This window comes from Armigeres subalbatus, chromosome 1, assembly GCF_024139115.2.
Source record: "Armigeres subalbatus isolate Guangzhou_Male chromosome 1, GZ_Asu_2, whole genome shotgun sequence".
In the NCBI taxonomy this organism is placed as follows: Eukaryota; Metazoa; Arthropoda; class Insecta; order Diptera; family Culicidae; genus Armigeres; species Armigeres subalbatus.
The window spans coordinates 220,167,756-220,192,124 of NC_085139.1; the positions used below are offsets into that span (position 1 = coordinate 220,167,756).

The 24,369-nt window shown below is 40.6% G+C and overlaps 1 protein-coding gene across 1 annotated transcript in view; it reads right to left on the reverse strand.

Moving 5' to 3' along the window:
* Positions 1–24,369, reverse strand: part of LOC134205785 (low-density lipoprotein receptor-related protein 2-like) — a 151,943-nt gene that overhangs the window by 67,621 nt on the left and 59,953 nt on the right. Inside the window, 1 exon segment of the mRNA XM_062681378.1 lies at positions 14,812–14,958. Coding sequence (XP_062537362.1) covers positions 14,812–14,958 — 147 coding nt within the window.

Consider the following 24,369-nt stretch of genomic DNA (forward strand, 5'->3'; position numbering starts at 1 on the left):
TTTCCGGAAGAACTCCCGGGAGGTGGGTCTGATAGAGCTCTATTTGAATTTCGGAAGGAATTTAGAAGAAATATCTGAAGAGTCCTCGGGGTAATTTCTGTTGAGTTTGCGAAGTAATTTATGAAGTATTCTTGGAGGAGTTTTAAGAGAACTCCAGAGAGGAAAAATTTTATGAGTAAATGGGGTCTCCAGTAGCCTTGTGAGCGAAGGCGTAGGATTGCCAATCCGGAGATGGCGATTTCGATTCTCGGTCCGGTCTAGCATGTTTCCGGGTTGCCACACAAGATACATACTTATGCAATGGTGGGCATAGAAAAGCTTTCAATTATTAACTGAGGAAATGCTAATAGAATACTAAGTTGAAAAGCAGGTAAAGTTCCAGTTAGAACATAGAGCCATAGAAGAAGACGAAGGAGAAGAATTATTTAAGAAGTTACATGACTTTTCGGGGATTTCCTGAGCAAACATCTTGAAGCATTCATATAGGCGCTTCCAGAAGAATTCCTAATTTTTTTAAAGGAATCACCGGAACTTTCGGCACTTTCGGAGAAATTCTTGGAGGAGCTTCCGGAGAAATTCTGGAAGAAATTTCGGAGGGATTCCTGTAGAAACTTCCGAATGAATTGCTGTATGAACTTCCGAACGAATTCCTGGAGGAAGGAATTTCCGGAGAAATGCCTGGAGGAACATTCCGGAGAAATTCCTGGAGGAACTTCCGGAGGAATTCCTGAAGGAGCGTCCGGAGGAATTCCAGAAGGAACTTCCGCAGGAATTCCTGAAGGAACTTCCGGAGGAGTTCCTGAGGGAACGTCCGAAGAAATTTCTGGAGGAACTTCCGGAAGAATTTTTGGAGAAACATCTGAAGGAATTACTGGAGGAACTTCCAGAGGAATTCCTGGCAGAACTTCCGGAGAAATTACTGGAGCAATTTCCGGAGGAATTCCTGGAGGATCTATCGGAGAAATTCCTGGAGGAACTTCCGGAGGAATTCCTGGAGGAACTCTCGGAGGTATTCCTGGAGGAACTTCCGGAGGAATTCCTGGAGGAACGTCTGGAGGAACTTCTGGAGGAACTTTAAGAAGAATTCCTGACAACCCACGCCACCGTGACACAGCCGCCGATTCCCAACAGCGTGACGCCGCCGATAAATTTTCGTTACGTGCAGAGGTCTAAATTTGTTTACAACTAGTCGACCCGGCAGACGTTGTCCTGCATAGTAGGCAAAAATGCGTGTTGTGAACTGTCTATGCGAAATTCCCATACGAATCTTAATTTTAGTATTTCCCTATTTAATCGACTTTAGTAATTATTTTTGCATGAGGAATTATCATATAAACCTGTCGGAAACGATAACGAACATATCTGCTGAAGGAATGAAGAAAATCCATCCAGCCGTTTTCGAGTTATGCGGATACGAACACAGACCATTTCATTTTTATTATATAGATAGATTTCATATGTTTCGAAAGAAAATACAGCACAAGCCAAATAAGATAGCTTTTGACTGTTCAAGCAAATGCTGACGGCACGGCCCGCACGAGACTCTCACGCTGCAGTTGAAATGTCAAAATGTCAATATTTCGTCGTACGTTTTTTTGAAAGGAAGTTGTCTCGGTTTGTTCAGTGCATGACATTTTACCGGATAAAATATAAATATTCTTGTTTTACTGTACTTTTCCCAACGCAGGACACAAGTACATGACACAAATTCTGGTGTAGTGATAAATAAAAATGGAAAATCAAAAAAAAATCCGTTTCTTACAGCACAATTGCATGTTATTGGTGTAATATGAAATTTAACGAGTTCACCAACACTTTTCTTGATCAACTTTTTGCTCTTCTTCTTCTTCTTATTGGCTTTACATCCCCACACTGGGACAGAGCCGCCTCGCAGCTTAGTGTTCATTAAGCACTTCCAGTTATTAACTGCGAGGTTTCTAAGCCAGGTTACCATTTTTGCATTCGTATATCATGAGGCTAACACGATGATACTTTTATGCCCACGGAAGTCGAGACAATTTCCAATCCGAAAATTGCCTAGACCGGCTCCGGGAATCGAACCCAGCCACCCTCAGCATGGTCTTGCTTTGAAGCCGCGCGTCTTACCGCACGGCTAAGGAGGGCCCTACTTTTTGCTCTAGTAATCTTTATTCTTTGCCCACCACAATGATCGTTTCCGGCGCTGTTATTGCATAACATCCAATCGATTTTGAACAAATGGCTTTGCAGAAATTGTTTTCATTCGAGGAATGCCTCTGACTGGCAGACGATCTTCGATAATGAGCCATAATTGCCATTGTAAGAGGCATTAGAACCGTGAGCGAATACGATACGAGGGTGGCAAATAACCCAAACAATGCACTGCAATGGACTGGAAAAACAGGAGTAAAATATGTGGGCCAACCGACGGACGCCACATCAAAACAAAGTGTGTTGAAAGAAACAGACATGTTCGATCGAACCACGTGACTGCACGCGGGTTCATGCGATCATATAATCAGATTTTCAGCCGGCACAGGCCATGTTAGGGAAGCAATTGAGGAATTTTCTGCGATCAACAAGCCACGACTGATTGTGCCGATTCCTTTTGATTCGCATTTGAAACACACGCTAAAAAGAGGCGCGCCGCATGTTTTCGAGTGGTATTTAGTCGCGTAGTGCAGCGGTTCTCAACCTGGGGTACCTTGGTACCCCTGGGGTACTTTTGCTGGCCCTCGGGGTGCCTCGGACAAAAATGCATAATGACGGACATATTACAATTTCAATCAAAATTCATTGATGAAGTTTTGATTATTGTGTATTTTCTATTTCAAAAATTTATATTGTACATAATATGTAATGCGATCAATAAATCCCAATTGAATCCTGCCATCCACAAACAGCACAATGTATGAAGGGCTGAGGAACAAAAGATCGAACGAACAAAACGTCGAATGAACAAAATGATTTTTTTTTTCACTAGAACTCAGTTTGCTTCTGCTGCAAGAGAATTAGAAGCATCCTTTACGCCTCCTCGGAAGCCTTCTTCCAAGCAGCTTGAAGGCTTCTTTTCAAGAGGCTCGGAAGCCTCCTTTCAAGTGTTTAGGCTGCCTTCTTTCAAGAGGCTCGGAAGCCTCCTCTCAAGAGGCTCGGAAGCCTCCTCTCAAGAGGCTCGGAAGCCTCCTCTCAAGAGGCTCGGAAGCCTCCTCTCAAGAGTCCTCAAGCCTCCCTCTCAAGAGGCTCAGAAGCCTCCTCTCAAGAGGCTCAGGAAGCCTCCTCTCAAGAGGCTCGGCCTCCTCCAAGAGGCTCAGGCCTCCTCTCAAGAGGCTCAGGCCTCCTCTCAAGAGGCTCGGAAGCCTCCTCTCAAGAGGCTCGGAAGCCTCCTCTCAAGAGGCTCAGAGGCCTCCTCTCAAGAGGCTCGGAAGCCTCCTCTCAAGAGGCTCGGAAGCCTCCTCTCAAGAGGCTCGGAAGCCTCCTCTCAAGAGGCTCGGAAGCCTCCTCTCAAGAGGCTCGGAAGCCTCCTCTCAAGAGGCCCCGAAGCCTCCTCTCAAGAGGCCCGGAAGCCTCCTCTCAAGAGGCCCGGAAGCCTCCTCTCAAGAGGCTCGGAAGCCTCCTCTCAAGAGGCCCGGAAGCCTCCTCTCAAGAGGCTCGGAAGCCTCCTCTCAAGAGGCTCGGAAGCCTCCTCTCAAGAGGCTCGGAAACCTCCTCTCAAGAGGCTCGGAAGCCTCCTCTCAAGAGGCTCAGCCTCCTCTCAAGAGGCTTAGAAGCCTCCTTCCAAGAGGCTCGGAGGCCTTCTTTCAAAAGGCTCGGAAGCCTCCTTTCAAGAAGCTCAAAAGCCTTCTTTTCTAGAGGCTCAAAAGCCTCCTTTTCTAGAGACTCAAAATCCTCCTTTCAAGGTGCTCGGAAGCCTTCTTTCAAGAGGCTCGGAAGCCTTCTTCCAACAGGCTCAAAAGCCTCCTTTTAAGAGGCTATAAAGCCTTTTTCCAAGAGGATCCGAAGGCTTCTTTCGAGAGGCTCTTTTCAAGAGGTTCGGGAGCCTCCTTTCAAGTGGTTATGTTGCCTTCTTTCAAGAGGCTCGTAAGCCTGCTTTCAAGAAGCTTGGAAGTCTACTTTCAAGTGGTTCGGCAGCCTCCTTTCAAGAGGCTCGGAAGCCTCGCTTCAAGAAGCTCAGAAAACTTCAGAATTCAAGAGGCTCAGAAGCGTTATTTCAAGATGCAACGGAAGCTTCCTTTTAAGTGGCTCGAAAACCGCCTTCAAGAGGCTCAGAAGCCTCTAATAAAAAGGCGCGGAAGCCTACTCTAGAGGGACTCAAAAGCCTAAAGGAGCTTCCCTTTAAAGGGCTCGGAATTATGTTTTCAAGAGGATTGGAAGCCTACTTTCGAGAGGGGGTACCTCCATTAATGCAAAAGTTCGAAGGGTACCTCTCAAGAAAAAGGTTGAGAACCGCTGGCGTAGTGGAACACCTCTTGTGCTGCAACCTAATTAACTCGTACGGAACAGATGGCGATAATTTTGATTACATGATTAGCATTAGTTGTAACTACGGCAAAGCTAGTAGTTGGTCGGTTTCTAATTTTCTTATCATGCTAAAAAAAAGTTATATAACACCCAAGTGTTTTAATTCAAACCGTTTCTCCAAGATACACAGAAGCTCAGGTAACTTCAGGGTCGCACATTGTCTACTCCTTATTTCTCTGTAATTTTCTCTTTTCTAAGTATGATACCATTACCGAAAAAAGGCTTGCCTTACGTTTACTAAATCCTAATAATAAGTTTGGAACTCCCTATCCTGAGTTGACCTTTGGACTAGCAACCCTATAACCAGAGACCGGCGGAGTGAAAAACTGTCGAAATGGCAACGTATGAAAATGCATGAAATCGTGAAAATGGCATCAATTGCACATTTTGCTTGCTTCTTATAGATGCAAAATATAAACAAGTCAAATTGGAACCGCTTTTGACGGTTGTATTGAAAACAAGATGGCGTCTTCGCCGATCTCTTATTGTAGTATTTCTAGTTTGGACATCCCAGTTACAGTATCTAAGACTTCTTTATTATCTTCACCGTAGCTTCAATCAATTAAGGCACGCTCAAATACCGAAATTAAAAACATGCAATTATACATTTTTTCCAGTCCTTGCTATATTGCAGTTTATTTTAATTACGCATAAATTTCGTATCTATCAACGTAATAATAACTAAACTCAGCCAATCACGCCAAGGAACGGCTCAAATGAAAATGCAAATTTCTCTTCATTATCATCAGCTTGTCGTATTATTTTTATCACACTGCCATAAAGTCATATTGCTGCAGCAGCGGCTGTATTTCTGCAATCACCGTCAACGTACGCCACACAATTTCAGTTGACCTTAGCTGTTTGCGCAAACAAACGGCTGTTCAAATAAAATAAAAGCTGCAGCCTTGATTTACTGTATCTGGCTGCATCAGGTTGCACAAGGCAATATTCAGTGTCAGGCCAACGAAGGAATTCACGGTTGTTCAATGACTTTGGAAAAATCGCGTATGCGACAAGAACGCCTCCAGGATTTTCCAAAGTTCGTCCGAGAACTGCTTTTTAAACTCTACAGAAATTCAACTCCAGTAACTTTTAGGGCAGCCATCCAGATTTATATCGGAAACGAACTTTTTCAGCAATATCTGCAAAAGCAAAAGCAAGGAAATCCGTAAATCCCTATATTTTGGGAGGAGAAGGAGAAATTCTTAAGGATTTCAACAAATTATGATTTTCCAAGGAACAGAGTTCCCAGACGATTGGTAGATTTCAGAAGGTAAACGTTTTCAGAAAGGAAGACTTCTGGGGTAAATGTCAGGATGAATTTCTGGGAAAAATTCCTAGAGGAACTCTTGTGGCAATTTCAAGGGAGAATTGCTGGGGTAATTCCTGTGCAATCATTGAAGAACTTTTTATAGGGATTCTGGGTAATTTTTTGGAGTAATTCCTGGGAGAATTTCCGGAGAAGTTACGGGGGAATGTCTGGCACAATTCCTGGAGGATCAGTTGTTGGTTACATTCTTTAAAGTGTCTCCGTTTTGAAACTCATCTTGAGACGTGATTTTTAAAAATAAGTGCAATAATGGACATTTAAGGTGGTTATACAACAAAGCCACAAATCGGCCATCTTGGAAACCACGTGCTTTTTCTAGCGATTTTTCAAGAGCACGAATTGAGAGAACCACAACGCCCATGGGAATGAAACATTCGTAGATCGTTAGCTTACTCATGCTAAACAATCGACTTTAATTTCAGTATTGTACGAAAATTATTACGCTAGATTTGATCTTTTGATAATAGGAGTAGAAATCTGTGTGGTGAATTTGAAATTCACCACATGGCTTGATTGTATAATCACCTTAAGTGGAATTTGATCTTGTTTGGTTTTGAAACCTATTTGGTTTGGTTTTGAGACCTGTATCGCGATGCGTCTGCATCATATTATGTCGAAAATATGGGAAGACGAGGAATTGCCTGCTAGCTGGTTGGACGGCCTCATTTGCCCTCTGTTTAAGAAAGGGCACAGACTGGAGTGCGCCAATTACCGAGGAATAACCCTCCTGAATTCGGCGTACAAAATTATGTCCCGTATTCTGTTCAACAGATTGAGACCGCTTGAAGAGTCCTTCGTCGGCGAATACCAAGCAGGTTTTCGTGAAGGCCGATCAACGACGGATCAAATGTTTACCCTGAGACAAATCCTTGATAAATTCCGGGAATGCAGACACATCACTACAGCGAATCTACAGTTCAATATAGCGCTCGAAATATAGATTAGATATATAGATTAGGAGCGCTGGTGTGCAAAGAAGCGGTACCATTATCACAAGATCGCATATGCTCCTGGGCATTGCGAACGATATCGATATTATCGGGATTTATCGCCGTGCCGTGGAAGAGGCTTTTGTGCCTTTTAAGAGGGAGGATTGGACTCACGATCAACACCAGCATAAAGAATTACATGGTCGCTGGCAATCAACGTGGATTCATTAGTGGATGGTGAACAATTTGAAGTGGTAGAAGAATTTGTGTATCTTGGAACATTAGCGACATGAGATAATGATGTTACCTGCTTCGCTTCGTGGAAGGCCGCGTACACGATGTTTTTTGCAGTTGAAGAGGACCTGAGGACGCTCAATGTTCAGAGCGACTGGAAGCGATTGGCCCAGGATCGAGTCCAGTGGAGAAGAATATTCCATTCGGCGTAGGTTCATCGGAGAGCTGTAGCCCATCAAGTATCAAATAAGTAAGTCTGCAATTGTTAGTGCTCGCAGAAATCATTCGCTCGCACGAGTGATTTGCTTGCAACTTCGGAGTTTCTTGTGATTTAGCCTTAAGGTCACTCCTGACAGAATCCAAGTTTCAAAGTGCTCGCGTTTTCGGGGGCACACCACTCGATACGGAGGCGGCGGACAACTGTCATTTTTGTTGATTGAGCTTTGCTGCGTCGCAGCATGCGTGAAAAAATAAAAATGACAGTTGTGCGTTGCTTCCGTATCGAGTGGTGTGCCCCCGAAAACGCGAGCACTTTCAAACTTGGATTCTGTCATGAGTGATCTTAAATTATTCTAGACATTCATTTAAAAAAGACAGAATTACCGTCTTCGACCAGAGGTCGAACAGACTGAACACTTTCCATCTATCATGAGACAACGGACAGGACATTTACACAACACCCTGTGGACCAGTGGAGATCTTTTCGCTTCAAGAAAAGTTTTCTCCTTACCCGGGTGGGAATCGAACCCACACTCCACAGCACGAGCGTCTAGACGATTGACGTCGCTAACCACACAGCCACGAAGCCTCTAAACTCCCTTTGAATATACTTCCACTTCTTGATTTTATCATGGAGTTTCTTCCTAAACTAATTTAGTAATTCCTTAAGAATATCTTCCCATCGGGAAATCCACCCGAAAATATATCAAGAATTTATCTAAAAATGTTTACAGTGATTCAAACCAGGAAATCCTTTTGGAATACTCCTGAGCTTGTCATAAGAAGATATTCCACTAAAAAGCTCAACATAATTTTCTTAATACTCCTGAAATTTCTTCAAACATTTTCCCAAATCTTTTTTTTTTTTTTTTGAGGATTCCTCCAGGAAATCCATTGGGAAATAAATCAGAAATTTCATCAAAAATTTCCCCATCAATTTATTCATTTATTTCTATAGAGATTTTAGCCAGAAGTTCCTTCCCGGATTTTTTCAGGAACTTCTTAAAGAAATCTTTTAGGACTTGTTTCGAAAAATCGTTAAGAACTCCTTTGAATGTCTGCACGTGAATTTCATCTGGAGGATTTTTTTGGAGTATACCTTAAGTAATTCCGGGGGCAATTCCGAAATAAATATCCAATGCAATTTTCCGAGAAATTTCGTGGAGGGATTTATATAAGCATTTCTGAACTAATTTCCACGGAAATTTCCTGGAGAAACTCGAGGAAGAAAATGCAAAAGAATTTAAGGAAGATTTTCCAGGGTGAAATTTGAGTGCATTACCGGGAAAAAAGTTGGGGACTTTCGGAAAAAAAATTCTGTAAAAGTTTCTGTTCGGAGGAAATAAATATTCGCCTCCTCAAAACACATGTTTTCGGTCTTCAGTATCGTTTACACATCGTAAGAAGGTTAAAAGTAAGACGAAGGTCGATAATCTAAACTATTTTTTAGTTGAACTTTCGAAACATCTCTTGAAGGAATTTCCTAAGGAATTGTTGGAGGAATTATTATGGAATTTGTTAGAAGTTTCGGAAAGATTTTTTTGAGAAACCTTCCGAGGAATTCCTGGAAAAACTTCTCAAGCAATTCCTGGAGGAACTTCCAAACTTATTTTTGGAGGAATTCCTAGTGGAACTTAAAAAGAAATTCTTGATGAAACTTCCTGCGGAATTGCTTAGCTTTTAGCTTTGACTGACTACACATATCTATGGTTGCTACTCCGTTATTGACCAGAATCAGATGAAACTTCCTGCGTAATTTCTGGATAAATTTGGATGAATTTTCCAGGAATTCCGGGAAGAATTCTAGCAAAAAAATTTCCCAAAAATTCCTCGAAAAACCTTCCCGAAAAAATCCTGGAGGAGCTCCGGAGGAATCCCTGGAGGAGCTTCCGAAGGAATTGCTGGAGAAACTTCTGGAGAAATTGCTGGAAGAACTTCCGGAGGCATTGCTGGAGGAACTTCCGGGGAAATGGCTGGAAATTTTTTCGAAAAAATTGCTGAAAGAACTTTCAGAGGAATTGCTGGAGGAACTTCAAGAGGAATTGCTTTAAGAACTTCCAGAGGAATTTCTGGATGAACTTCCGGTGGAATTGCTGAAGGAACTTCCGGAGGAATTGCTGGAGGAACTTCCGGAGGAATTGCTGGAGGAACTTCCGGAGGAATTGCTGGAGGAACTTCGAGAGGAATTGCTGGAGGAACTTCCGGAGGAATTGCTGGAGGAACTTCGAGAGGAATTGCTGGAGGAATTTCCGGAGGAACTTCCGGGGGAATTTCCGGAGGAAATGCTGGAAGAACTTCCAGAGGAATTCTCGGAGGAACTCCCGGAGGAATTCCCGGAGGAATTCCCGGAGGAACTTCCGGAGGAATTTGCGGAGGAACTTCCGGAGGAATTCCCGGAGGAACTTCCGGAGGAATTCCCGGAGGAACTTCCGGAGGAATTCCCGGAGGAACTTCCGGAGGAATTCCCGGAGGAACTTCCGGAGGAATTCCCGGAGGAGCTTCCGGGAGAATTACTGGTGGAACTTCCGGAGGAATTCCTAGAAGAACTTCCGGAGGAATTGCTGGAGGAACTTCCTGGGGAATTCGTTGCGGAATTTCTGAAGAAATAACGGATAAACTTTGACGCCTGAAACTAGTTCACCCCGACCCACGCCGCCGGCGCTGACTGAAAATTATCTAGGGTAAAACGTCCTATCGTTGTGGTATGTCCTAATGTTGCGGTAGTGTTAAAATAGTCCATTCTGGATATAATAGCATAAAAAACAATTGTGGATACGCTAAAACTCATCGAATTAACGACTAGAACAGCTTTTGTTTGACAAAATTCCGTTCAAAATTATGAAAAATCAACATTTTTCATTAAAAAAAATGAATTCTTTGAGCCTATTATTGCGTTAGTGCTAACGTCCTATTGTTGTGGTATCGATTTCCATAAGAATTGCATGCAATACCGCAACAATAGGACTGACCTTGAAAAAATGTCGTAACGATGCAACTGCGTCCTATTATTGTGATAGTTTGCTTTTATTGTGATAAAAACAAAGCAACAAAAGTTTAGCACAAATTACGTAATATTTACAAATCTATAGTTTACGAGCAACCTATTCGACTACTGCTATGTAGAAAAAGACCAACAGGTAATTTTTAAAGAATTTTTGAAATCAATTTTGTTTTGACACAGTGCTTAACCCCTCCATAATAGGTCGTTTTACCCTATCACTCCGCCCGCTGATAAAATTTCAATTGATCCACAGGTCTAATTCCTTCAGTAAATTTCAGTTGGGTCTTGGGTCTTCGAAAGGTTTATGTTTTTATCGCGACAGACAAATTTGAAGAACATTTGAATAATCTTAAAAATATATTGACGAGAGTATCGTGAAAAAACTTGTTTTTTGGTAGTCGTTCATAAAAAACGAGCTATTTCTCGACTTCTATACTGCCGTAATCTGAAAAAGTGACGTATACGCCATTTTTCAAAAATGGTGTTAACGAGTACTACTCATCGAGCTCTTTAACAGAAAAATGGAAAACATGCATGTTGTGAAATGGCTGTTACGTCACTTTTCCAGATTACGGCAGTATAGCAGATAGAACTAAAGTTTATATAGCATAATTTTTCATAGAAACTTTTTCTACAACTTTCTCGAAGACACCAATCTTCACAATTTGAGGAAAGAGAATTTCCATCTCACTTTTAGGGGGATTCATCATATTCTTTCCCAGAATATAGAGCCTAACATTCTGAAACACTTCTCCGAAGTCACTTAGCCTCCGAAATCAACTTTTCAAGGACGAGACGAGCCAGCCTTGGGCTGAAAGTCTCCTTAATAAAGATATAAAAAAACTTTTCAAGGCCAAAACATTTTGGATTACGAATTCCTGGGTTAGAAAACACTGTGCAGCGGTTGAATTCCAATCTTATCTGTTTCCCGTTACGATGATTTTGACCACCCAAAAAGCTTTATAGAAGACGCCAATAGAAAGTTTGTACAAATTTTGAGATACCCAACTAGATTGATATTCTCTGTAGGGGAGGTGGGAGTAAAACGGACAGGGTGGGTAAAACGAACAGGGGTCCCGTTTGAGCTAAATCGTTACAAGTTTGGCACTCCTTCAAGTGGATCTTATTGCTTGTTTCAAACTATGAGTGAAAACTATTCTGTTTATTAAAGATTTAATGTAAACTATGGCTGAAATGCCATGGTGATGTAATTTTTTATGTGCATTATTTAAGCTTTTAAAATAGAAATCGGTAAAACTAATCCGCATGATACTCGAGGATCTCAAACCTAGTTTATCCAAAAATTGTGTACGGGTTGAATTGATGATTTATCTCAAAATTCGATTTTTTGAGATTTTTTTTAAGAAATTGGATTATGGTGGTAAAACGGACACGTTCTGGTGTGGGTAATATGATAATATGAAGTACAAACAGTTTGTTCAACGGAATTTTATTTTGAAAAGTTTATATTGTTCATGATGATGATGATGATGATACTACCATCTATTGTAGCAAGGCACCTGCCGATAGCACTGGCCATATCTGATAAACGATTTGATCATGATTATACTATTGTTTGTATTTCATCAAACTCCTGTATGAAGGGCCAAAAATGGGTGGGGTGGTTCCATAAGCAGAGACACTTATGCGAATCCACGGGATGAATAGAGAATCTCCTTCCAGAAGAAAGTTCGTACATACAATAATATAATCTAGCCCTCGTTTCCCAGATTGACCCAATAGATGGGGAGAAGAGCCCGCCCTCTATCCACGAGATGTTAACAATAGGAAGTTGGCGATTCCACTCTTCCTATCCAAATCGCTTCAATCGGGTGCCCTGATGGTTTTTTTATGGTATATAGTCATATAGTTTCAATATAATTTGTCAAAAAGGTATATATAATGGAATTCTCTCACCAAGTTTCAATTCACATGTCCTGGATGAGGAGGGACCAGCTCGTTAGATGTATGCTGTCTTCAGAGATGGAAAGGAAATAGTTCGTCAAGAAATTGCCTGGTTTGAATCAAGGAATATGCTTCATTCTAGTTCAAAGATCGAAAAATAGACTTCTTGATTTCTGAAAAGATGAAATAAAAAGACGGATGGCAGTATCATACATAATAACATAAGCGTTTAGATTAAAATAAATATGTAAAATAATTATGATTAAAATAAATATTTTCACAAATTTTTTTTATACATCGTAAAACAAACAAGTCTTACAATTATTATTAAACAGCTCACTAACTGGGCAAAGCCTGGCAAAACCTAATTAAAAAGCAGTCAAACATAGAAATGTTATGTCCAAACAGGGTTGAGATTTCCTTTTTGCGATTGGAGGGATCGATTTAATTTGGTGCGTAAAAGTTTTCAATGTACACTTTTTTTCTATGTACAATTAGCAAACTGTACACTGTATGGGATAAACGAATCAATTGAGATTTTCTATTTGCTGGCAAATGGAATCCCAATTGAAAAGATGTAATAGATTTGATTAGATTGAACATTTAAATTTTAGATATGATTTAATACGGCTGAAATTTCCTTTACATTCTTTTGAAACATATCTTTATTTTCGCAATAGTGGTGTAGAGCTCCATAGCAAAAAATTTATTTGATTAATATAATTGATTAATTTATGGTATATAAAATACCATAAAATTATTCTTGAAAGCTATTTTTATTTGGAAAATATATTGAAAACTACTTAAAGTAAGGTTAAAAAACCATATGACACCTATTTTGAACTTTATTTAGCAGCCTTTCAAAACGATCGCTGACAAAAGAGATATTTAAAAATGGTATTCAGGCCGAACAATGAAAAAGAGAAGTTAGTACATTACAATTATAGTGGTTGTCGATGGAAGGGAGAGAGGGATAATTCTATCGGTAGAAAATCAGAAATGCAAACATATAAATCGGTGTCAAATGGCATAGATGAGAAGTCAGCAGAAATGTTAAAAATAGGCGAAATAACATTGAAATACCTACAAATAAAGTAGTATAAACGTTTAACTACGCCTACAAGTCCTGTAATTTTTCTTGTTTTATGTATTAATTGTTGTGTACCGTCGCGTTCAATACGTACCAGTTCTGGTTATATATTTTCCCTGAAACCATCATACTACCTGGGACATATCATCACACAACATACATCGGCGTAATCTAGCTGCCTTGCTATATCTGATAGGCTATCCGTCCTTCGTTCGTTTCATGCAATCGAGCACAATCCATCCTGCTCAAACGTTGTGCTTTCGTCTTTATGAGCCAACCTAAATTCGCCACTTTATGTTTTTTGAAAAGTTTATATTGTTCACCTCCGAAAACACCAAGAATTCATTAGGAAATTCGAATTTTCGAGTTTCTTTCAGACAAATGGCATTTTTAAGTGATTTTTTAGTAAAATCATTGTATGATACCAATATATTAATTATTTTCCAACATTTATATTTCCAGAGGCTCATTTTATAGATGCTTAGCCTATGCATACAATTCATCAACAAAATTCACTGTTTTAAGCTTTATTTCGTAACATGTCCGTTTTACCCACACACTATGTCCATTTCACCCGCATAGTTTTAAGCCGAGATTTTTTCATCCTGATTTTCATTTTCATTTCATTTCCATTAAATTGACTTTAGGCCATCGTAGTGCTTCTATTCAAGATTCACGTAAGTGGTTTCGGTCCCCAATATTACGACGTTTTCCTTGTGAAAATTACGCGATTCCTTAGATTTTAGATTTAAGATTTAAGTTCCTCCCCATCCCTCTTACACCAGCACAGCCTATCGGTCGAATTCCGAACTGAACTGTTTTTGGACACTTGAACAATTTTGTAGAAGTAGAAGACATCTCCTTAGCATTAAGAGATATAATATTAATAAGTAAATACAAAACCTAACACTGTTGAACAAAATATAACGTTATGAAAAAGTAAATATTGAAAACTGATCAGTGGCATATTAACTGAAAGAGACTGACGAGCTCGGTGGCTACCACTTCTGTCTTATAAGCAGGAGGTCGTGGTTTCAATTCCAGGCTCGTCCCTTTCCTACTTTGTATTTCTATCGTAGTTCTTTCTATGTTTCACGTCCTACAGTGGTACCTATGAGAGGTCGTAGAGTTCTCTGTACCTTTCTTAAGTAGGTGTCCAACTAACCATCCTTCCCCTTCCTGAGCATTCGCAAGGACGTGGTCAGGACATATCTCGACTTTTCGAGAGTGCTTTAATTCCATCTAAGAGATAGCGATTATTAGTTTCAATCCCAAATTAATATCTGTGGTAACGGATGGAAGGGATGCTACTCTCATACAATAGCCCAGACATGTACCACCTACGAATTTGAACGAATTGCTCAATGCTAGCCAATGCTAATGGTACATTAACTGAAAGAACAAAATGAAAGAACGATTTGGGATCTCTGAAGAAAAGTTTAACATAACGTAAAATCGTATTCAAACTCAAGAGCACTAGTTTCATTCTCCGAATTTTGTTTTTGTGTTTGCTAATAATAACCAAATAATTGCAGTAAACATTAAAAATATGCTTGTACAAACACTAAAGTAGCAAACCAATTGAAAAGTAAAATAAAATACTTACGACAGTGGTTGAACTCGTCCTCGCCTTTCTCGCAATCTTTCTGATAATTGCACACCGACGTCTGCGGGATGCATTTGCCCTCGGAGCACCGAAACGTCCCCGTCGGACATGGCACGTCTGAATCATTCCTATATGTACTTCCTCCACCTGTGCGTGCGCGGATGCGCGATGTGGTCCCAGATAGCGCGGTTACAAGTGCGATTACGAATTACGAACACATTGGGTGATGAGAGCACACAAATGGTGGGTATGGTGACCGATGGATGTAACCGATGGCGAAACATATGAAACATAGAGAAGAAGAAAATGGCACACACATAATTTGGTTAGTGAAAAATCTAGATCATGATGAGGCGATTGCGAAACACAGAAATATGCAATTAATTATTCGATAATGTTCCCCTGATCTCATTCCCTGACTGACAATAGTCCCTTGCATTGATAATTGTTGGATTTTGGATTCGAATTCAAACAGCAAAGGCGGTAAAATTTGACAAAACCCAACGGAACGGCTTTGTGTCGGGTCGGGTGGTCTGAAACCCGCGTGAAAAAAAAACAAAAAGTGAAAGCTTCTTCTATTTTGGTGTAGTTTGTACTCATGAGGTCAACGCACTGCTGGGCTGTGGAGTGGCGCAATTGAAGCACCAAAAGTACGTACCACGTAATTTCGCCCTTCACATGGCCTGACGTGTGGAGGTATGGGACGTTGAAATCGAGCATCAAAGTGTAGGCTATCTGTGCAATAAAGTTTTCTTCTGCGTTCAGAGAAACGTGTACAGAAGTGAATTCGAGTTGACTATGCAATTACTGATAAGAGTAATATTCGGTCTATCTCAAAATAGGTTTATCCCATATCTTACGTTCAGATTCATATTTTACGCCTTGGTGTCGGATGTTTCAATAAACAAACGAGGTGCCCGAGAAGATTAAATCTGATAAAAGAGAGGTTTGTTTTCGGAATCCCGAGCCGTAGCACTTTTACACAAAAAATGCAATTTCATGTTACTTGAAAGTGGAAAAATCAATTTATTACTGCAATCACACAGCAGTTGACTGCACATTAATTCTGTGTTTAATATACTTCTGATTCTAGGCTGACCTTTCCCATTAGGTTCAAATGGGTCCCGTGTCTCAAGGTTGCACGAAATCAAATACAGTGGGTTTGCTCAACCGATGCGATGTAATCGATTAATAGAGATACGAAATAAGCACCCGGACCTACACTGCCCACAGAACACGTGTATGCAATCTGTCCGTCCGTCCATTCTATCCACCCCGTCTAGGAAGCACAATTTTGATTTATTATTTATCGATTACTTAGCGTCGGTCAGTTGGTATCCCTTGGTTGGTCGAGCGCAATTGAACAGCAATTGATAAGAGTAAGTACTTCCAATTGCGGAAGTTGAATCTTAGCGACGACAATCGATTGTATGAACATTAATTCGTACAGCGACACAGATATAATTTAGGTCAACGCGGGACATTTTTTTCCCTTTTTTTGTATAATTATATTTTAGCATTGCTCAAAAAAGTTTTGATCAAATTTTCAAACATTTTATACAATCCAAAAGTATATATACTGATTTAGACAACAAATTGTAAGCGACGAACCTTATAAGTAATATCAAAATTATTTTAAAATCTTCAAGTGATAATCAACAGTCAAAAATTGAATTCAAGTTGCAACATCTTGACAAGAATCTTGACATTTTTTTAAGACATTGAATTGCTTAAGATGGTACTTCAACCATTTGATCACACAGGCAAATGATTCATTGAATGAATAGATCAAAAAAAAACCCGGACCCAAGTTCCGCCACTTTTCAGTAACTATTTACCGCACTTAATTAGCAAGCACTAGTCTACTGACTGGTGTTACATCACCCGGTCATTTTTCCGCATTCCCCATCAACGTCACTACCAATCGTGCTGTAGCAGGTAGTGAGTAGCGACTTCGGCTGTTGACCGGATTATTGTGCATCAAGCGCCAGGCCAGACCGGCGTAGACCAGCCCGGCAGGCAGACATAGGCACGCACATTTCGGATGCCCACGCAAATCCGCAAACTACAACTCACGAGGCTCACTTTCCGCCATAGTTGTTGGTAGTGAGTGTTGGATCGAATGCCCACGATCATTGTCGGGTCGAAATCGATCGAAAGCAAAAAGTGTCTTCAACAGAGTCCTATACCCGGCTTGCAACGCATATTAGAGGCTTTGTGGAGAGGAAAGTAAGCGATGAGAGCCGTAATAGTGGTAAAAGCGTGAATCGGAACTAATTTGAACAAGGGTTTGGACGTCATGTCGCGTCCAAATGGTAGCTTGTTTAGTAACTACTAGTTCATATAGCGTAAACTATGTATTTCTTCATGAAAAGTTGTATACCTATGGTACGCCCTTCGTATATTAGGTTGGACATCATTTCGACATTGTTGTTTCACAAGGGCGAAAGTCGCAAACGTAAACATTGACTTCTTCTGCTGATTTCAGGAAGATTGAGACTTCTTGTGGTATTTTCCACTCCAGTTTGATAGAAAGCGCGGAGCGCCACCAGTTCAAGTGGTTGATAGCTGGGAGCGGTCCTAGTTGTTGAGAAATTTGCAGGAAAAGGCATTGTTTATGTTTGCGACATTGGCCCTTATGAAACAACAGTGTCGATTTCAACTTCCATCATATAAATTACGCTGCATGCTTTTATTGACATACAAACATTGAAAGATCGACGTGAAATAGCAACGAAAATGACATACCTAGTTTTGCAACACATTGAATCATCTGAAATTCTATCGAACGACTTACGCCAAATTTGGGCCTTCTTATCGAATAATGGCTAATTTACAATCAACACTGTAAAGCTATAGATTTAACAATGTCTTGGCACAGTGACGAAAATTGGTCTGGGGGGGTTTTTCTGAACATTTCTTTAATTTGAGAGGCATCGAAAAAACAAATCTTTTAAAAATTTTGTCTCTGGGTAGTGTGGGGGTCTTTGTGTTTTCATAGAAAAAACCAAGAAATTCTGACAGCTAAATTTAAGTTGAAAATATATTGTACCGTACATAAAAAAATCTACTCATCCGCTGATTTTCGTCGCGATCAAAAATAAGCGCCAGATAGTCGCCTAAGAAAAAAAGAAAAGTAGCAGAAAAGCTATTTTGATAATTTTGAAAATTTGATAGCAGGTGCTATTTGTACTGCGGATAAATTTTTCAGATCTGAAAAATGATCACAAAAGTTGTCATTTGGCTGCAAGGCACAATAAAAAAAATTTATATACACCCAGGTTTTTTTTACACGGTTGGAATTCTTTAATTTCTCGGGTAACCCAAACTTTCACAGCTTTTAAATACCACCTGAATTTTCTTTGATTTTCTGTGATTTTTTTCGTGGGGTTAACTCATTGTTTCATTGACGTTGAAGGTCTTAAACGACTAAAACCAAACCATGTAAAAAAAAACCTGGGTGTATAGCATCCGGCAGTCGTGATCGAAGTGTGCCTAGCGTTGAACAGGACGTGTATTTTCTCGGGCGTAAAACTTTTACACCAGTTTGACTTTAGGTCGGTTGTGTTTAATATTTCGACAGCATTTTATTCTTGCCATCGATTTTTTTTACTTGAATTACGGGTTTCGCCGGAAAGCTTCCGTGGAGTGCGAGAGTGTTGATTCTTGCTGGTTCAGTATGGTTTTAGTTCTGTCGAGAGCGCGAGTGGGGTTGTCCGGCGAGTTAATGGGGGAACGTGATTTTTTGCCGGTTGACGTTTATCCGACGGTTTTCCGCTGGTGTTAAGCCATTAGAGAGAAAGTTTCTTTTTTTCCTGATCAGCTGAAATTTAGGACTCTAAGGGCCAATTTCTTCACCTGCGCTTAAGCCTTAAGCCTGGTTTAAACGTATGGGTAAGCACCGCTTGAGAGTTAAGCGAAGGTGAAGAAATTGGCGGAATGTATTAGATAACCGGTGAGGATGTTCCTTTTACCCATTTTCACAGTTTTTATTCAATTCTCGGATAGTTTTTCAAATCGGCATATGTAACGCTGAGATAATTACCTTGGAAATTTTCATAGTTTATTTTTATTCCTATTTAGAAACTTAACATTTTTATGCAATTGATATGAACTCAACGATACATAAAAAAAAGGTTTTGCGGTACTTTTGACTTGACGTTACATTTTGCCTATTAAATCTGCATTGCGTGTGATCTTAGTCTGATTCAAATTTGTCGCGGATGACAGATTTTAGTATAGCTCTGTATAAAAGCCTTCCAAAACAAATTTTGGCATATGTATACTCAAGTAACATTTTGAGTTTAATCATACTCTATTAGCAGTTTTGAAGAGCAAATTTTGAAGACTAGCAATAAAACTAAGATCTACATGACAACCTCTTGAAGACCACTACAAGATTATGTTATGGCCAAGTGGACCACTCTTGAGAACGTCTTCAAAGCAAGCTCGAGGTTGTTAATAAAGCTGCCATAAAACCGCTGTCATAAAAGGGAATATCCCTTTTGTTAGTAAACTGGGGAAAAAGGAAAATCGTAGGAATGGAAGAATGAAAAAAACAACAACATTATCGCCATTTCTCGTGCTGAATGGCGTCTGAACTATTTTTAATGTAAACGATGTTCAAGCCATCAAGCTACAAATTCAAAAGTGTTCAGGTTATAAGCGATCAAGTTACTGAGGTCCACAATAATTGCAATTGAAATTATGCTTCCAACAGCGGCAGTAGAACATCTCAAATATTGGTTATCCGCCATTTGTTGCGTGTTCGTATTTATACTACCTTGATTTACTGGAAATAAAATGACATATTCGGTAAGTTTACTCGATTTTCATTATCTATTCCATTCTCAGGAGTGGGATTTGACCTATGGATTTTATTGTCAATAAACAACAAAATTTCAAATATGCGAATGCTAAATTTTCAAAGTTTACGTATTCATTGTGGGGGAATAGCACCTAGATTTCATCTCATGGCTCCGATGTTCATCTCATAAAAAAAAAGCAATGGAAAGGTATTTGATTTGCTTCTTATTTTTGTGATTTTTTTTTTCAGAAGTGAGCACGCATATTTACAGAAGCGACGAAATTGGTGCCGTATTTCTTTGTTTCGCGATGAGATGAAAATATGTTCAGTGAGATGGAAATTGGGACATTTCCCCTATTTATTGTTTTCTTTGTTTAAGTTTTCGAGAAACTTGCAGCAGAAACCTTAGGATAGAGTCAGCCTCGGGCTAAAAGTCTCCTTAATAAAGACAAAAAAAAAATTATGATAAAAACTTTTGTTTTTGGCCATTCGGTTGGCCATAGTGCATGAAGTTCAACATAAACATTATGTTCTTGTATAATCCCATTATAAACCTATAAAAAACCACTAAGTTTTATGGAGGTTATGCGTAACACAAGTCTATGACCAAAATATCCGGTTTTATTACAGTTTTCAGAATTGGTTTTATTGGAGTCCTCAATATAATCATCAGCCCACTCATAAGTTTATGAAGCTTTTGACATTTGTGGTTTTATTAGACGTTTTATTATGGTTTTGGAGATAGCTATAAGTCTTCAAACAAAGCTAATCTTGCAGCATTGAACAAAGCAGCGATAAAACCGTCAAAAAACTTAAATAAATCCATGAAGCCTTGAAATTGTTACTTAGGTATAGACTTGAATGATTGTATTGAATTCTTGAAATTCTCGACTACTGAGTGCACGTTCGACCTTTTCCCTCTTTCACACAGAACGATCGCGCGAAAATCGAAATATTTAGTTATTCGTTGTGAAGTGAATAAATTAATAAGCAATTTTAGTGTGCGTTCGATCGTGTTTCTTCCAGCTCGCAGAACAATTGCGCTATTATCGGTATGGTTTATTCTGTTTTGTGCAAGTGAGCAAATAAATACGAACAGAACGTTGGCGCGTTCTGCTTTGTGCGAGTAGGGGAAGGAGGAGCAATATGCCCCAGCTGAGCATAAACTGCTTCTATGCCTTAGCTATAACCATTTTCATGGTTGTTTCTATCTCACGCAACAGTTGAACAATATAGCTAGTTGATGCCATTCAAAAATTGTCAAAAAGCGTTTTGGGGCCTCTTCCCCTAAGTAAATTAAAATGAACAATCGCTCACTTTGGGCGATTGATTGTTTATCCTCGCGAAGGATGAACGATTAAACAAGATAAGGAAATGCTAATACAGTTGTATAGAAGTTGCATAGGTCACATCACTTTCCATGGTGAATCCCGATCTATGTTACTGATAACCCCTCCCAACTAACATAACTTCCTTCCCGTCGTAATTGTGGAGATGCAGAGGTATACTCGGACTCTAGTAGCAACAATTTTAGCATTAGCATTAGCATTGTTACGGTGTAATTCGTAGAGTGGACACTAGTGATACTCATGTTTTACTTTTGAGATCCTTATCTAGAATGCTATCAGAAATCAAGAAGGGGAGTGGTCCTTGATTCCAGTCTTAAACAAAAATAACAAAAACATGAGGATTACTACTCCTGGCCACGCCCATCTTCACCGTAACTAGGGAGAGGAAGGAAGTGTTGATGTAGTACTTACTTAACGAGAGGCCACCGACTTAGCGACACCCTCATAAGTACCACGGACTTGGATAATGAGGAAGGTAATCGTTGGGTCAGGATTTGCCTGTAGCTGGCAATGTAACCGTGGTAGATCTTACCCCGTAACACACCACGTAAAGGTGTCTACCCAGCATTACGGGTCTATACTCGGACTCTAGTAGCAACAATAACCACAAACTAACATTCCCTCCCTTTCCCAACTGACTGTAAGGATTTGGCCGGCGCCGTTATTGATCAACATTTGCGAGCTGCTGAAACGTGCACTTCGAGAATAGATGGTAAATCCCACCCACGATTCACTTGGATCGAAGTGCAATTTACACCAGTTCTGATCAATCACGGAGTAGCAAACATTGATATGTACATTCAGTTTAAGCTAAGCTAAGCTTTAATTCATCAATTTGACTTTAATTCAACAATTGAAGAAAGAAATAAAAGGTTCAACAAAATGTGAATCTTTTAAGTGTGGGAGAAGATATTCTAAGAAAACATCCTTTTCGTTAAAACTGTTGTATACATTTGTCGATTTGAGCCAAATTTGGAACAAATATACTTCATAATAGTCTTTATCTTATAGATGGGCGGGATGGGCATTTGGAAAAAGCGAGGGGTGTTCTAAAAAAAACAAAACAGATAATTTGCCAATAGGAAAATTGCAGTCATCGCATTTTATGTACTCAAAAGTGAAATAATCTTTCTTTCACTTTTTATCACTGAATGCTCTTTAACCTATAGTTGTACTCTTATCCTCAGATGACATATAAGTTTCGTCATTCTTCAATTGTATCGTTAACTATGAAATCAACCTTACCATTCCGGGCGAGTCAGGGTACATTAGGTACAACAGATCGACCTGGTGGAATTCGACCAAGCAAGTTATCGTCGGCCCGTTTGTGAACGAGATTCCACGGTAAAAAAAAGTTTCCCGGAGCCGGATTCGAACCGGCGACCACAGCGTGTAAGGCGCGCACGGTACCACTACGCCACCGAAGAGAGACGACCGCCCGCAGAAATCATACCGCGTCGTTCGAGACGACCATCCCCAGTGTAGGAGGCGTTCCCGTCGTGACGAACAACGGCGACGTACCAATGAGCCAGCCGTAGCGTTTCTCGGAGTCCACCGGAGTAAGAGGGCCGCGGACTGAACGCGGCGACCGCCAATCTTTGGACGCCGAGCTCCTATGAAGTAAAGTAGACAAACCGTGAGTACATGCATGTAAACTTTTTCCCAAGCGCTTGGTGATAATTTGCCCCTAGCCTGAGTTGAACCGCTAGTGTGGCCGCCGTTCATTTAGCCCTACCGTTCGTTCGTCCATTCGTCGGTAATCGGCAAAAATTAACTTTGCACACCCCTATTGTACACCCAAAATGAATAAGTTTCCGCACGTTAGTCAGATTGAGGGAAAACCAGTAGTGTAGGCCTACCCACACAAGAACAAATCGATGTCGATAAAGAAGAGGAATACATTTGTATTGTAAAATGAAGTAGAATCCTTTCTTTTTTTTAATCCTGTGATCGAATACACTGCGGCAAGCAAGTATCTGGACGGTTCATCAGGAGAGAATTCTAATGAGGTGAAAGTAGAAGATTCTTCACGTTTTCGAATCGCTTTTTGAAGTTTAGCAGGTTAATTTACCGGGGAGGTTGGCCCTGAAACCAATCACGGATAGCTTTTTATTCGAACTGGATCGTTCGAAGTGTTTTAGGGTCAAGCGTCCGGTGATGATAGCGGCCGCGAAGGCATTATTGACGTCGTCGGCGGGAATCAGTATTCTGAACACTGGCGCTTTCCTTTGTTTTTCTTTCCAGTCGTGAATCCCTTGCACTCCTCTGCCAGCCAAATCGTTTGCCTCCCATTTTTGGGAAAACTTGAACCCTCCCCATAAGGGTGTCATAGGTCGGGCAACCCATAAACGTCGGGAGTGGCGCTTAAGTCATTTTTACTTTTTACATTTTTACTTACTCGATCCGTGCGTTTCCCGCTGCGTTCGTCGTTCGTACGTATAAGCACGCACCGTAGTGGATCAAAAAGCTTGGCAATCGATGACAAGATGTTTCGTCTCGTCCAAGCTTGCCCGTTGTCTGTAATGTCATAGAAGAATCGTAGTTGATCCATCCCGGGCTCCCATGTGATATCCAAGGCTTTTACCTTCTCGTCCGACCTTCCATCATCAGCATATTTGGGAGTTGGATGGCCTCATCTATGCTGGATGCTCCCCCGATGTAGTCATCTACATAAAAATCGTGTAGTATAGCTTCAGCGGCGTCTGGGTATTCTGCTCCTTCATCGGCTGCGAGTTAATGCAGAGCGCAAATCGCCAAGAATGACGAAGGCGTCAGCCCATATGTGACCGTTAAAAGATCAAAAACTTTTATCGATTCGTCCGGAGAAAATCGGGAGAAATGCGTTGCAATCTGATATCCTCAGCATGTACATACACCTGCCTGTACATCACCAACTAATGCCATCTCGTACTTTCGAAACCAGACAAGCAGACTTAGCAGTTCGTCTTGAACTATAGGGCCTTTGAGAAGAACATCGTTCAACGAATAGCCACTGTTCATGCTGGCTGGATTCTTTCAGCACCGCGTGATGCGGTAAGTAGTAGACCTTTCTGGAACTTGCCAATGCTGTCTCTTCCAGCAGTTCCTCCGGCTTGACCTCCCTCATGTGCCCCAGATCCAGATATTCTTGCATGAATGCATTGTATTGCAGACGCTTGTCCGTATCCCAGCCTAGCTGCTGCTCCAGTTTCCGGTATCTTGTTACAGCCATCGCAAGAGAATCGCCCAACATTTGCTCGAAGTTTACGTGTTTTGGTACCGACCATTGTCTCTGCGATTGAAAGTCTGTATGAAATGCTCTTCACTGTCATGTTCCTCCTTTGACCAAGGTATCCGCTGCACTCGATCTCCCACAATTTGCACAACTGCGCTTGCAAATTGTCTGACGTCGCCACCACGCAG